Consider the following 16,087-nt stretch of genomic DNA (forward strand, 5'->3'; position numbering starts at 1 on the left):
CCTGCTAAAATATTTGCTGATTTTCTTTACTATCTTTCAAATTCCTAAACCTTTCTTGAACTTCTATCATCTGTCAGAACCCAACTTTAGGGTGCTGACTGGTTACACAGGCTTTTCAAGGTGGGGAAAAAGGAGTGAAGATTATGAGATGGTATCTTTCCACGAATAAATATGTACCCATTTTGTTACCCATTCTGTCACATAAGGATTTTTAAAGCCACTACCTTATTGCTACATAATATGTAATGCTGTGTTTGTGGATTAGTAGAGATTCTTCTCTCCCTTCTTTCATCCCTTTACTTACCTTTCACTTAAATTATTTTGCATATTTTTCACTTATCTTTCACTTACCTTTTTTCAGTAGGTAGCTATTTCAACATGGAATTTGTAAATAACAACTATAACTGATTTTCTCTATCTCATGTTCTCAGTTTACTCTGCTCACAACTAGGGATTGCATGTAGTTATATCATCTATACTTGGGGAGATGCTTAAGAAATACTTCTGTTCCTCTCTTTTCAAAAGAAATAATCTTGAAGCTGTGAATTTACAGGAAATTTGGAATACAGGAGATTGCAATAATGACTGAATACCTGTTGTACAGAAATATTCCAATTGCAGAGGTTGAAGTAATTCAGTTTGATGGATAATAACACTTCTGGCAATAGTCAGAGAAGTAACTTAGTCCCCAGTAGAAATATCTGTGTTTGAATACATTTAAAGCACTATTATAACACTGTTGGAGGGAGCTGTTGCTGTGCATTTATTTTTTTCACCAAAGTCTCTCTGTAGATAAAAGAGATGGAGAATGGGTAGTGACACCTGAATTTAAATAGCTGTCTTTTAAAACATAGTCTTGTGTATTAGTCTTGTGGACATTCTGCTTGAATTTTGGGGATGGTGCCTTTGTCTAATTATTGCTGAAGTAAGAGGCACAATTAAAATGTACTTGCAGGAAAAGTGTGCTTTTTTTTTACAATAGGGCATTTTACCTTTCTTGTAATTTTTCCTCTTTATTGTGTCAGTAAGGCATTTGGGAGCTTGGAATGGGGATCTTGTGCGTTTTTGTATGTGTTTGCTTGCACTTTTTTTCTTCATCTGCAAGACTTGTTTTAGTAGGAGGAAATAACTTTATTTTGAAAGAAGTATCAGCAAACTTAGCAAGAAGGATGTATTTGTTACAACTGTATTTATTGCCAATCATGCTGTGACAGCTTTTCAGCTAAAGATTTTTGTATCCCTGTTTTTGAATGCAAAGATGGATAGATGGATTTTAAAAGACAAGTAAGACGGTAAACAAGAACTCTTCTTTTTTTCTGATTAGAGCCTTCAGATGATGATGCTATTGAAAAAGCAAGTGAAAACAAGACAGCAACATGTCAAGATCCAGATTCCAAACCCACTGTGAAAAAGAAAAGAAAGCAGGTTTGTAAATTAAGCAATTGTTTAGCACAATGGATAACACATAGGGAAACATAATGTCCTTTTTTCAGTAAGGGGACCGTTTTCTTCACTCTCTCTGATCTATTCGTGTATCTTTTTTTTTTTTTTTAATTATGTTGCCTTATTTGAAAATGTTCACATTTGTGTAGATTTCAGCAATAACTTCACACTTGTTTTGTGTGAGCTGAGATTGCTGTCCTACAAAGTGACTGTCCAATGAATGATGCTACTGAGTGTCTTCCCCTGCAATTTTTTTGCCTTTCCCTGCACACACAAAGTCTATAAAGCTATATTTACTTGTTGTACAGATTCTCTACCCAAGCATGTCCCCAGTTCCAGGTCTGAGTGAAAAAGAATGTAGGTCTTCACGGATTGATGTTTTCTTACCCTTGCACTGCTAAAACCTTCTTTTAATCCAAGGAACTGTGTTACTCAGCATTACGTGGAGTATGCCAAGGAACAACCAGCATCACCCCAGTTTGAGGGAAAAAGTCACCTAGAGGTTGGTTGATTTTAAGAAGTTTCTTGTTTGAAGGTAAATTTGTTTTGCCTTCCTCATACCACCCAGGAGAATCGACTGAGTGGCTGTCGGAGAGCTAAAATTACATTGGAAGCTGTCTCTCCTTGAGGTTATGGATATTAATTTTGACCCCTAGGTCAACAGTAAATTCACTCTGTAATGCCTAGGCAATTGCTCAAGTGAAAACCATTTGCAGGGATGTTCTTTTTTTATAGCAGAGAAGTGTAAACAACATGGTAGCAATTACTATGCTTTTGGATGTCTTTCCAAAGAGACCAAAGGTGAAGTGATCCAAATATCTGAATGAGATCAATGTTTTGATTAGGAAAGAGGACCAAGCAATACAGGAGAAAGCTGTATTGCCTTTGTACATGCTCTATCAGAGAGTCAGATGCTGAGGAGTGAGAATTCTTATGGAGCCACTTTTTATCACCATTTTCACATAGGCATTTAGAAGTAGGTTAAGACACTTTGTTTGGAAGAGTTGCTTGACCCTTTTTATGAGAACATTAGAAAGGATTGCCAACACAAGTTACTTGCCAAGGTAGCCTGGGACTGCTCAGCTGTAGCAGAACACCTGCCACTGGTCTTTCTGTCACATAAAGACTATCCTGCATGTTGGAGTCAGGTAATTTGATGTTTGGACATGAAACTGCAAGAAGGAAATACTTTATGGGAACTGAAAGTCATGGATGGGTTATTGCCTGTCTTTTAGACATACAAAATCAGAGTTATTTATGGAAAGCTGGTGGTTTTGTAGTTCTGGTGCAAATAAGAAAACCCATTTCAGTCATGCCTGCCTTATTCAGAGGCTGGAAGCTGTTCTGCAATGGGCTTGGCACCTTAAAGCCTGTGACGAGACCACCAACCAGAGTTATGAGCGTCCATGTTCCTAGTCTGCAGGCTGTCCTCGCGCTTACAGTGAAATGAATGATCTGTCTCCAATCCAAGTGACGCAGTGATGTGTTTACTTTGTCGCAAACTCCAAAAGTCAGAGTATGTGGCTGACCTGGAATGTAAACTTTCACACACATGCAAGACAGTTTTCACTCTACATTTGAATTTCCCATAACTTTGGCAACGTGTAAAGAAATAAAACATGTTAGAAATATAATACAGGAAATATTTTATGTTCTGTGTATGATTAACAAACAAGGAATTTATGACATTTTAGCTCATAAATCACTGGTCTCGGCACAAATTTCCTGTTTTCTGCATTTTAAGAATTTCCATGTAAAAATAGCATAAAAACACAGAGCACAAGGGAGCTGTGTCAAAAAAAAGTAGTTGTCTGCTTTGTGTCTTGCATAAGAAAAGCATGCAAATGACCTTTTCTTAAGGGTGGCATGCAAAGAGCTATTTCATGAGTAGGTCGGCAACTAATGCTTCAATAAGGGTCAGAAGTTCAAAACAGATCAGATGCTGAAATATTTTAGACTGCAAATCATCAAAGATGTGTAAGTTTACAACCATTCACCACCCTGAAATTTCTTTTTTTATGTCTTTATTTTTAATGTCTGAATAAGATGGATTCACTGTTGCTGGACTAATCATATACTGTGTCTAAAAATATATACATATATATGTGCAATGTAAAGGAGGCAATTTTGAGTCTTAACATGTTTCTCTAAAGAAGCAAGGCTTTGCCTACAAGCCTGCTGTGTGCTTGGGTTGCCTGCTGTGTGTTTCTGTGGCTGTTGAAAGAAAGGGTTACATACTGCCTTCAAAAAGGAAGCCATGGCATTTGGTGGTACTTTCAAACATTTGAATGAAGGCTTAGCAGTGAGAAGTTTTTTCTTCCAGAGAAATCTTTTCAGCTTTGTGGCACATTTCATTCTTTTCTCATACAGATACCAGTTGGGAGTGTTTGCAGAGTTATGTAAAGCCACTCACAATGTATAAGAGGGGAGAAATGGGCCCAAAGTGAATGAGTGACATTTTTCAGTATCTTGGAAGAGTGGTAGCACCACTGGGATGGGCAACCATCATACTCTACTGCAGGACAGAGAGTCAGGTTGGCCCTTTTCTGACTTTTTGATTGCTTGTAGGTAGCCCTTGACTGAAGCAATCCAAAGGCTTGTTCTCTGCATAAAATATGATGTTGAACATAGAATTTATGATTAAAACACCTGGCAAATGGCCTTTAAGTATCTATGGACAGCTGGGATGTGTAAGAGTAGAGCAGAGGGTAGCTCTGTTTCAGTCTCAATGTCTGGGAATGCTAATGGTGGGGATAGGAATGAAGAAATGTATGGTGATGTTTTAAAAACACTTGAATCAGCGTTAGGACAGATTTTTAAAATAGCAACAAACCAAAAATAAAGCCAAAAAACTTACATTAACTCTGAAACAATTTTGTTAATTTAAGTGAGTTTCCATTTGCAGTCATTCCCTTCATTTCCAGTGAAGATAATCTCTGTTTATGCATGAGAAAATCACAGGGACTGATCTCTGTTGTTGAGGCAAGATATAATCCCTGTCACAACTTCTCATGGGTTTTGGTGCAGGCTGCATTACATTCCAGCCATAGCTGTAGAGTGCTTTGCTGATTGTAGTCAGTCTTCAGCCACATCTTCTCTGCCAATTCCTAAGTTTCATTTCAGTCCTCAACCAGTTTCAGAGCCACTTCTACTCAATATTACTGCCTTTACAAGGGCAATGACTGTGGTTGCATCACAGCACAGAAAGCAAGAAGTCTTTAATTTGTGTTGAGCATGGTGGTTACTGGTTTTAATAGCTAATGTGGCAAGGGGAGTGGGGAGGAAAAGAGAAATGTAAGCATAATATAATATGAAAAATTAAACCTCAAAAAATGCTTCTGATAAGGCTGTGAGAGTGGGCTTGGAAAGGCAGGAGTATGCTGGGTTGGGTCATTTAGCACCAGTTTCTGTGAAGTGTCCTCCTGTTAAGGTGGGGCTGTGCAAGGAGGGCTCAGAAAGACCCAGATACTCTGAACTTCTGTGGCTTTCCTTTGGCCCTCTAGGCCTGACTGAAGCTGCCTTCCCAAGGGAACAAAGGAACAGCTTCTCTGGTTTTCAGCTAAGCTCTCTTTCCTGCTGATACTTTTCTTTCAGGCTTTCCCCAGGGAGAAGTGCTGGATTTGCTGTTCCTGAACTTTTTAATGCTCCATGTGATGAGTCTTCTCCACATTTTCTCACAAGAGTAGAGTTTTCCAGCCAGATGCATCATAGTAGCATGGAGCTTTTTCCTGCAGCTCAGCCTGTTTTCCCATTACTCTTCATCAAGTCACTTATTAAGTTCCAAAACCTGTCTATGTAGATAAATGTGCATTTCCATTAGGTAGAAGGCCCTGAGAAGGCAAAAGAAAAGAGAATTGCTACACTCAAAACAACAGAAGTCCATACCTCACTTCCTGTGCTTTGGACAATTTCAGGTGGCTAAGGACAAATCCTAGCCCTGGATTATGTGAACAGGGACTCTTGTACAAATGGGCCAATTCAACCTGTTCACTCAGGCACAAAAGAGGGTTAATGATAGCAGCACATATTGAATTGTTCTGAAATGCACCATGTATTTTTTCTTGTGTGTATTTGACCCTGCCTGCTATGAGGAGACAAAGCAAGAATGGGGTAGGACAAATTTGAAACATGTTTTCCTAAATTTTGCATGACAAGTGTAGAAGAAACTCCAGAGCATGATTGTTTCCAATTAATCTTACCCAGTTCCATGTTATTTTTTACTATCTGGATGCTCACCTTAGACCCAGTTATTATAGAACACTACTGGCAAAGTTTAGAAAAATTATCTTTTGCAATAGTAGAGATAAAAAATATAAGTCTAGTGGAACCTGCTTTTCACCATTTTATGGAATTATGACTACATCCTGAATATTTCAATTTTCTCTTCTTTTATTCCCTCTCTTGGTTGCAATAACAATCTCAATTCCAAAATTACTTTATATACATGTAACTGTAAGCATTTGATTCCTTCTACAGGTGAGGAAGTTCACTTTTAATTGCTTTTTCCTAGCCCAGCATTATAGTTTCTGTATTTCCTCTTACCTCCTTTGCCGTATTTTGGTAACTCTTTTTTTCTTACTTCTTTTTTTTAATGTGTTTTGCAGCCTACAGAGTGTTTTTTAAATCAGCCTGAAGAAAAGCAAGAGAGCACTGTGAAGGCAAAGAAGAGAAAGAAGGTACGAGTGTGTTTGGGGTTTTGGCAATGGGTTTTTATGCTACTACAAGATGCAGAATGGGGACAGCCCTTGATGATGAGAAGTAATATGGTCATAATATTGCAGCCTTCTTTAGAGAAGAAGAGAAATTCCTCATTTTTAAACCTTACTCAAGACATCTATCCCCAACCTGACCTGTGGCATAAAGTCTCTTTTGCAAGGGTTGTATATGTCTACACCCCACTTGAAAGTGTTGTTCACCAGGAAAGGGTGATTGTATGGAAGAAAGGTGGAATTTCAGTTGCTGCAGAATGTGACCCATTCCCACACTGTGGTCAGGCTCCAGCTGCTGTCTTTTGAGCCAAGGACTGTCCTTGCTCACTCTTTTCCTCATAGCATAAGTATATAAATAAATACTCTGTGTTGTTGCTCTGGCCAAGCTCCATCCTCACCCACAACAACAAACACACTCTGAAGTCTAAATGGAGATTATATGGCACCAGGCAAGTTAATTGTCTTTGTGTAGGGGGACAGACTGTAAATAGTTGGCTCTCTCACAAGGCTGAGGGGTGGCCTTTTTATGTTATGTTAGGCCTCTTAATCATTCAGGGAATGGGAAGCTGGAAGAGTGGGATTTTGCTTTCAATGTGGCTCTGGCAAAGTAAGTACAGTAGTTACTCCGCTGGAGCCAGAGTGAAGGCATGCCATGGCAGAGGCTGGCAAACCCACATAGCAAGGAACCCAATTCTCAGGCAAACAGCAGCTGCTTACTTACACCTTTGCTTTCAGCAGGCCACTAAGCTGACATGCACAGCCTGTCAAAAATCCCATTAGGAAACATTTGTTAGGTTGGTCTGTGGCTTCCAAACAAAGTGATGTCTCCAAAAGTAAGGAAAAGGGGGGAAAGCCCTGTTGTTTTTAAGCATCTGGAATGAATTGGAAGAAAAACAATAAAACTTCCTGCATGAGGAACATTTCCCCACAGCTCTCCTTGAAGGAAGAGAGTTTGCTCAGGTGTTTTTGTTCTTGCTCTTAGTGAATTTCTCGTTGTATCAGGCTCCCCTCCAGAGGGCAATAATTTTTCTGAGTGGCACAATGAATGACGTAATGGTCCTGTGGAACAGCATCTTATGCTGAATTACCAAGTAAAATGAGTTGATAGTTGTGTCTTGCTGTCTGCTAAATCAGAGGTTCCTAAGTGTGGGTCATGTAGAGCCAGCTTGTGAGGCAGGGAAAAGCATTTGGGAAGAACAATGGAGTGGTTTGGTTGTGGGCCTCACACAGAGGCTGGCTGTGCAGCTCACAGCCTCTGGTCATGCTTTGGGAATACACTTGTTCCATGGCAGAAAAATACAACAGTGGTAAGTGAAGGGGAATCTTGGGAAGGAATGCTACAGATTCAAGCACTGCAGAAGCCTGTGGAACAGCCAGACATCCTCTGCAAAGTCTTACTGGAACTGTAGAGGGCTTTGCACCAGGACAAAGCTAGACTACGAGGAAGGCATTCATCTCCATGTCTCCCACTGTCAAAGGTTCAGCTGGGGTCTTGCAAACCCACAGGTGGCTTTAGCAGGGGTGAAACAGGCAGTGCCAAAGTGGCAATGGCTGGGAGAGGCAGCACCTGCCTTACCTTTCCTGTTTTGGCATCCCCCAGATGGCTCTTCCCTGTTCAGTGTTCTGCCCCTCATGGTGCTGTGATTGGAGTATTTGAGCTGTATTGGGCAAGAGGGAGAGACAGAGTGGTGAGGAATGGAAGAGAGGAGGGAGCGGGTGCTGAGATGCAGCGAGGGAAAGAATGGATGGAAGAAAGTGACATTGAAACTCCTGCCATACCTCTCTTCAAAATTTCCATTGATCTTTGCTGTCCTGAACCTTAGCCTACTAAATTGAAGGTACTCACCCTCCATTTAAAACTGCCAAAAGTTCTTCCAGACCCACCTTATCTCTGTGAAATTCCCACTTTGCCTCAAAATCCTTTTGCTCCATCCTAACCACATGCTTCCACTCCTTTTCGCTTCTAGACTTATGCTACCTTGTGTCCCCTTGATGATGAGTTCAGTTTAGCTTAGACAGCTGAGAAACCTTAACCTGTACTTTCAAAAACTAAACATTTTCAGCGAGAACTAGAGAGGCATCACATTCTTGTCATTCTCTCCAGACTACCTCTATCCTTGCAAATTTGCTGTTTTCTTAAATACTTAAAATTTGCTTTTCTTAAATGCTGGCAGATCAGTCAATGTGTACCTTGGGCTATTCTACCCACATGTTCTATTTAATTATGGCAAAAAATGAAGCAATCCTTTCACTTCAGTGAGAATTCAGACCTCTTACTTGGTAACCTTTCTAAGGTGTAAAACACAATCATTATGAACTCATGTTCAATGTCTAAAAATTAGTAATTTTTTTTAAAAAATTCACAGTGTGGGAGAGCAAAGCAGCTGTGAATTCTTGCTTGACCTGTGGTTTTGTTGCTTTAGCTTATTTTCCTCACCCTGGCATGGTATTCTGTGAATATAGGTAACTATCTTCGCTTCCAAATATAGATAGATAATTACCCTGTTTAAATCAAAGTATAACCACATCATATATTATCACTTGTTTCCTGCTGTTATTCCTGAAGAATAATAAACTCAAACAATTCTGAAAAAAAACCTGAATTTTCAAACTGATACAAAAATGTAGCAATATCAAAACTCAAAAAACAGATTTTATGTTTTTAGGTTTTTGTTACAGTAGCATTTCAGGTGAATGCACAAGATTTTTCATGTTCAGGCTCACAGACCATCTTGTCCAAATATCTCAGCTTGCATCTGAAATCAGTATTCCCTCTAAAGATACAGGGAATCTTGTCCCATTGTAAGGTGTTTTTCCAGTTAAGCCATAATTAAGCTGATATAACTGTACAAAGATATGGAGGAACATTATTTACAGTGTTGTTAGCTAGCCAAAGAACTATATAGAAATATCATATTGACCCGTTTTACTTGGGTTTTTAGAAGAAGATTTCTGATGTTCTGCAAAAATCTGCTCCAAAACCTGGTGTCCCTGCAGATCTACAAAATCTGCTTGCTCAACATTTTGGTGAAAGCCGTTCTGTGATTGAAAGAGAGGAATTACAGCTGTCAGGTAACTTACCCTTTATTTATTGTATAAATAATGTTTTTTTCATGATACTATTTGCTTCTTTTTCTGCAGAAGAAAAAAGATTTTGGGGACAGAAATTGAGTTGTACTTTTTAATGAAAATATTTTCTTATATTTCTTTTTTACTGTATATTAATTTACTATTTAAGTTGAAATGTTAGTTTCTTTGGAATAAATGTGGAGTTTCTTGGAGTAGTGGAAATGAAACATTGTTTAAATGTCTCTTTTTATTATAAAGTATTAATTTCTGGAGCTCACTTTACTGATAGAAATTTTATGATTCCTAATAGTAGCTCCCAAGTGCTATGAGAGATGTATTTTGTCCCTGGAGTTGAGTCAGTCCAGATGCATAATAAGGCACTGACAGAAACAGACAAAAAATAATTAGGCATCATTCTCACATGGGTATGAGATGTTGCATGCAATGGTTTTTCAGGGAGTGGCCTGATTGAGGTAGTAATTTTGGTCCATGTGTGAAATCACCAAGTTTTAGCCATGAGGACTCTTTTGCTCCCTGTTAAAAGCCAGATAGGAAATGCAAAAAACAGGACAGAGCAGGCTGAGCTTCTGTCAATTGGAGGTTGCACTGGAGATGATGGCAATGTTGAACTCTGCCTCCTATGCCTCAGTGCAGACAGAGACACTGTCCATTATTTGTTGGTAGGGCTCATGAAGAGCAGTAGCCTGCTAACCAGCCTGCACTCACCTTTGGGACTTCTTGAACTGTCAGTGACCTATGCCCAGTGCAGAGACCTTCTAGCCCAGCAGCGCTTTTTCTTTTTTTAATGAATAAGCCTGTCTCTCTAGGTAAATGTGCTCTTCCTTAGTGGACCCTTCTTTATTTCAATGGGGCAGTCTCAGCTTTGTTACTGGATCAAGAAAACCTGGAGAGATCCCATATAGATTTCTTTGAAAAACTTGTGCTAAGTATTTTTTGGCATATAAGGTTTTTAGGAAATAATAAATTGCTTTGGTTTCTTTCTTATTAAAAGAGCCCTTTGGGCTACTGAAGTGACCCATTTCCATATGTGTTGGATGGAGATATTTTTTCCTTAATTTTTTTGCTGGGATTTGAAGGCTTAGAGTGCCAAGGAGTTTACGAACTTGTACAGCTGTCAAGTCATTCACGTCAAAGCACTGAGTAAATAACAAGCAGCTACTTCGGAGTTGTGTGTTCCTGTTCACTGGCAAAGTGCAGAAGGTCAGGGTTGGTCAGAAAGTCAGCTTGGTCTCTTGCTGCAGTCTGGAGCTTTGTGTTTCTTCCCCCCTCTCTGAAACTTCTATTTAAAACTGTTGTAAATACTGCAGTGTTGCTGGACTGTTGGTGAGGAGTCAGTGAAGCTGTGTCCTTCAGAAAGGACCTCTTGAACTGTCAGTCATTAATTGAGACCATGTCTTCAGATCAGCCCCTGCCTGTCCCCACCAGCATCAGGTGCATCTTCTAAACATGATTTTTAACATAAATCAGCTGCTGATCCTCCAGTTGCACATATTCATTTCCTTTGAAGCTCAAGTTCCAGTAAATGTCAGTCTCAGGTTTTAATAGGAATCAGTGCAAAATAAAAGTTTTTAGCAAGGACTTCAACCAGGCATTGGCTACTAACCAAGTTTGTCACACTATCTGTTCTGATGAAGATCTTGGATTGATGCTTTCAACATTAGCACAGTGCACCATCCATGTGAACATGAATAACATCTTTGAAGAAAACTCCTTAGTTTAGAAAATGTATCAGCAAACATCCATGGACACCTTGAGGGGCTGTGCAAGATGATGACAAATATGTATTTTTTTAAAGACAGGAGAATTGTTAATGCTCTGTTCTATCAGGCAAAGAGCTCTTAAGAACAGTGGCAAGTTTTCAGAATGGAATTTTAATAACCTTTTTAAGAACTTTGATTTTCCGTATAGGTGTGAGAAAGGACCTTCCAAAGAGCCTGTTAGGATTTTCATTGCCATTATATGAAGTTAAATGGCATGTCTGTCACAGAGTGCTGTTAAAATATTTCCTAGTTAACATAGTGACCCGGGAAAAGGAAGTCAGCAGGAAATGGAGGAAGAGAAAGGCACTGAGATGCAGTGGAGGTGTTGCTATTAGAGTCAATATAGTTAGGTGGATTATCACAATATGAAAGGCCAGAAGGGGAACAGATTTATTGCCTAGTAGATTATGGGTAGGTTCTTGCATTTACACAGTATGAATTATTTGGGGGGTATACAAACATATTTCATCCTAGGTACATTGGAGGATCAGTCTAGGAGTGTAAGGCTTTTGGCTGAGGCTTTGATTCATTGTGGCAAAGACATATGAAAACTTTCTTTCAAGCATGTGATCACACCTGTGCAGCAGCCCTATATGCAAGGTTTCAGGCTGAGAGAATAAAAAGAAATTGCAACTCAGATTTTACCTTCACTGTCTTAATCCATATAAAGCTTTTTCTGCATTAATTTTTGTTCCAGAACTGGTAATTTATTGATGATGGATTTATCAAGTTGGGATTTCATTGATAGTACATGTATTTATGTTGCAAACATATATTCTCCCTTCGCTGTTGAAGCACATCAACAAAAGTATTTTTTTCTTTATGTTTTCAGATTCCTGTTTTTTGCCAACCAATGATCTTACCCACAGTTTTTCTTCATACTTGAAGGAAAGTGAGTTTAAATGTTTGTCTGGGTGAGATGAAAGATGTATGAAAAATGTTGCTAAGACAATATTATTACATTTTTATATGTAGGTCCAAATATTGCTTATTATGAAATATCACTTTAAAACTTTTAAATTATTTTTTTAATGACAGGTATTGTTTTTCTGGCTTTTTTTTGCTCTATCACTTTTTTTGGTATCAGAAAGGTTCTGGGCTTTCTTTTAATTGCTAGGGATTATTTATCAGTAATTTATTGTGGCTGCATGAGTAGGTGTATATATTATCTTACAATAAAAGTCCAGTAGCTGTCTGCTGACATGAACCAAGAGAATTTTTATTCACATATATTTATATAGAACTTCTGGTCTGGTAAATGTTTCTTTGCAGTTGATTTTCTCTGATACAAATTGCCATATGTTGCAAATGAAGACCATGGGCTCATGACCTTAAAAACTGTTGATTATTAATGCTTATCTAGTTTGTTCAGTTATGTGATATTTTTGTATTTTATTTTTTGGGGCTTTTCATTTTCCAGTTTCTCAGTCATGACTAAATGCAAAAGTGTTGCCAAAGTTCCAGACCTCAAAGGAGTCAGCATGTGTGTTCTTGCTGCTGGCTACCATTCATCATGTACTCTAGTAATTTAAAATTGTGGCGTGTAGTACTCTGTGGGTACAAGGGCTTTTCCATTGCAGTCTGTCCTAAGTGGGCGAAGCTCCGGAGAAACCACAAGGAGAAGAAGTCGGTGGTGATGCTGGTCCTCTGCAGTTCTGCCCTTCGCTCCTTGGAACTCATCAAGTATGTCAATAGCAAATGCTGTGTTGAGGTTGGCAGTCGGTCAGGAGTTTTGTCTTGGAACCACAGGCAAAAAGGCAAAACTGGGACACTGTCCTCTGCTAGCCAGCAAATTCACTGACTCAAACTGATGAAATATCCCTTTCCTTCTTTAAACTCTGGGAGTGTGGTGTTCGGTTTTGGACTGAAGTAATGCTCAGTGCTTCAGTTGCCTGGGAAGTGTTACTTTTGTTAAAAACCAAAAGTAAAGTGTAACCAATTTAGGAGAAACATGGAACGTGTTATACTTGGGAGCCTAGTAAACTCATAAAGCATCATGATCCGCCACTAGAGGTCATGGCTTTGCACCAAAGGCAGTGAGGACATGGCATTTCAGGGCCTCAGATGCCAAGGTGTGTCTGGCCTGTGTGCCTCCAGGTCTGTGTCAGTGTTCTCAGGCTGGCAACACTGCAGGGCAGAGATGACAATTTTCAGTGTGCCCTGTCCCTGTTTTTTCCCCTTCTCTGTCCTCCCCCTTCTCATGCCAGAAGTTTTGATGACTGTGAATTGATGGATACCTCAAAAATTTCATGGTTGTCTTCTATGTCTTGACCCTACTTCCTGTAATTATCTGTCAGTATAAAATGAGATGAAGATTTAGGAAGTTTGATTCCATGACACAGCTATAAGCATAAATAAGGCACGAGTGCCTGTTGTGCATGCAGAGACTAGCATCTGAGACTTAAGTGGTTTAGATGTAGATAAATCTTTAGCTTTGCAAATTGAAAATTTGTTGTGCAGCATGCAGAACGAGCTGCCTTAAATGACATTCAGCAAATACTGATTGTGTTGTCTCCTGTTTGATGAATACAGAACATAGAGTTGCTACTGTGTGCCAAAATGGAGTGTCAGAAGAAGAAGTCAAGGTTTCTAACAATTTAGTTTAGTTAACTGGAATTTCAACAATCTCTGCAGTAAAGACAGAGGCAGCCTAGGTTTTCCCAGCAGCCATGCTGCAGGAAGACTGTAAAATGTAGATCAGTTCATACACAGATCCTTCCTTTTGTGCACATGCACTCATATTCATGAATGCTTGTATCTCAGTAAGTGAACTTTTTTTTTAATTAGGATTTGGTGATTAACCAGTTTTGAACTAAACTATCTGTGAAAACGCAGGCCACAATATTAAATATTATCTGAAAAGCTATCTAAACAATATTGCCCCCTACTGATATCTTCCACTGTGTCTGTCCAGTTGTTGATCTCTGTTGATGAGTAGCAAACAAAAATGTACACAGTGTTCAGAGTACAACCAGGGTTTGCTGGGGGACTTTGTGTGTCTCAAACATATTGAGAAATGCTTGAGAAAGTTATTTTTTCTTTCCTCATGTGTGGTCTTAAGCCCTTAAGCCCAGCCCTGCTTCTTGTATTTCATTGTTCTTTTTTTTTTATTTATTGCTAGGTCAATGACATCTTTTAAAGGAGATTGCAGAGTTCTCAAGTTGTTTGCAAAGCACATAAAGGTAAGGAATTTTAGTAGAGCAAGTAAACAGCTGAATAGTGTGATACAATTTTCTTTTTGAATCCTGTGGCAGTAGTGCCTTTCATACAGTGTTCATATGAAGTTCCTTCCTTTAGGTAGTGCTTCCTTTGGTAACCCATTGCTGCAGTATGAGGAATTTCACTAAGCACCCTCTCCAGTAGCTCTGGTGCAGCCTTGTGCAGAACATAGATGCTTATACATGTGCTGAGTTTCACTGTTCCACACTCCCATCGAGTGCTCGTTCAAATGCCAGAAGGCTCACACACACAGGTCTGTGGAATCAAACTGTACCAGCACCCACATCTGGATTCTGAAAATTGAATGCCTGGATCTCCAATATCCATACCTGTGGAAAAGCACAAATTATAGGAGTGTTGGGAATAATGAGTGGACTCTGGCCTTTGATATAAATACTGTCAAACATGCAAATGTCATTTGCTTTATTTCACCTTTTTCCAGTATCTTCATCTTGAAGGACTTCAGAGTTAATTCAAGTTTATCAGCATTCCAGAGAATTTGTTTAAATGCTGAAGGAAGCTTACTGTTCTCACCTCCAAAAATAATTGGTGCAATAGCAGATTTTTAAAGTTAAAAAAGATTGAACTTCTAGATAAGTGTGATGCCCAGCTGGCTTGTTCTATTTCTTAAACTTTATTGCAGATATAATCGTCTGACAGTTTGAAAGACAGATATTATTTTTACTTGATGGTGTTCTAGTAAGAAATACAATGAGATCTTGAATTTATTTCTAACTCCTTGAGAAGAAATTTTAAAATAATTATGGATTTACTGTGATTTTTCTTTCCCTCTTCAAATTAGATAAAGGAACAAATGAATATGTTGGAGAAGGGCGTGTTCCACATTGGGGTTGGAACTCCTGGGAGAGTAAAGGCACTAGTGGAGCAAGGTAGGAGAACAAGGAGGGTTTCCTCCCTAGGTATTTTATATTTGGTCTAATGAGAAGTGAAACTTTGACTGGTTTTTTTAGGTTGACATGAACATGTAGATTTGGGTAGCAAACTATAGGGTTTTATTTCTTCACTTGTGCTATGTCAGTCAAAACAAGGTAAAGGTTCTAGTACTTTGTTTTATGATCACTTTAAGCTGGCTGTCCCGGTTTAAAGGGACAGTATTACCAGGAAAAGGAAATTCAGGAACTCGCAGGCACAAAATGGTATAGGTTGGGAATAACAGTTCTTTACTGATATATTTATAAGACAAATGAAAACAGCATCAGCTATATGAAAGAAAAAAAAACCAGTGACAGAACAGAATGGAATTCAGTCCCAGTCCCTTTTTTTCAGTCACCGATGGCTCTCCGATGGAGCAGGGCAGGCGGTCTCCCAGTCGCGGCTGCTGCAGGGGCAGGGGAGGGGGCCAGGTGGCCTCACCGCCCCAGGTGGAAGAAAGGGTGAGGAAGGAATTCTGCTCACCATGGGCGTCCCAGTTCCCAGTTGTTCAGAGGAAGCAGGAAGTTTTAGCAGTCCAAATCCAAGAAGCCTGATCCCAACAGGAGAAAAGGAACCTCTCTCCTCGAGTTCGGCCGGCGAGCTGTACCAGTTCTCCTATCCCCAGTGTCCTCTTACTTGCCGAAAACAAAAGCAGGACTCCACCTTTCCCTAATGGGGCCATCAGGTTGCTTCAGCTAGTCCTTTGTCTCCAGCTCTTAACGGCTAATAGGAGAGCCATCCCAGCTAGTTCAACATAATAATGGGAAAAATTTCTAAACCTCGCCAACCCACAACATTATCCACCCCAAATTTTTTCCATGCTAACATACTACATTAAATTAGAACCTTTAAATTACATACATACATGCAGTTACAGACACAGTATCATAGGTAGTTCACCCTAGAACAAGGTCTCCTTGGGGTATGCATCGG

General features: G+C 39.4%; 1 protein-coding gene across 4 annotated transcripts in view; it reads left to right on the top strand.

Annotated features, from left to right (window-relative positions):
- The window catches only part of CMSS1 (cms1 ribosomal small subunit homolog), a 232,513-nt gene that overhangs the window by 202,750 nt on the left and 13,676 nt on the right, over positions 1-16,087 (top strand). For all 4 annotated transcript variants that reach the window (XM_033051870.1, XM_033051872.1, XM_033051871.1 and 1 more), the window contains exons 2-8: positions 1,325-1,425; positions 6,048-6,119; positions 9,095-9,224; positions 11,835-11,894; positions 12,583-12,685; positions 14,124-14,184; positions 15,024-15,111. In XM_033051870.1, the coding sequence (XP_032907761.1) occupies positions 1,325-1,425; positions 6,048-6,119; positions 9,095-9,224; positions 11,835-11,894; positions 12,583-12,685; positions 14,124-14,184; positions 15,024-15,111 (615 nt within the window). The remainder of the gene's footprint in view (positions 1-1,324; positions 1,426-6,047; positions 6,120-9,094; positions 9,225-11,834; positions 11,895-12,582; positions 12,686-14,123; positions 14,185-15,023; positions 15,112-16,087) is intronic.

Source organism: Catharus ustulatus, chromosome 2 (assembly GCF_009819885.2).
Source record: "Catharus ustulatus isolate bCatUst1 chromosome 2, bCatUst1.pri.v2, whole genome shotgun sequence".
Lineage (NCBI taxonomy): Eukaryota > Metazoa > Chordata > Aves > Passeriformes > Turdidae > Catharus > Catharus ustulatus.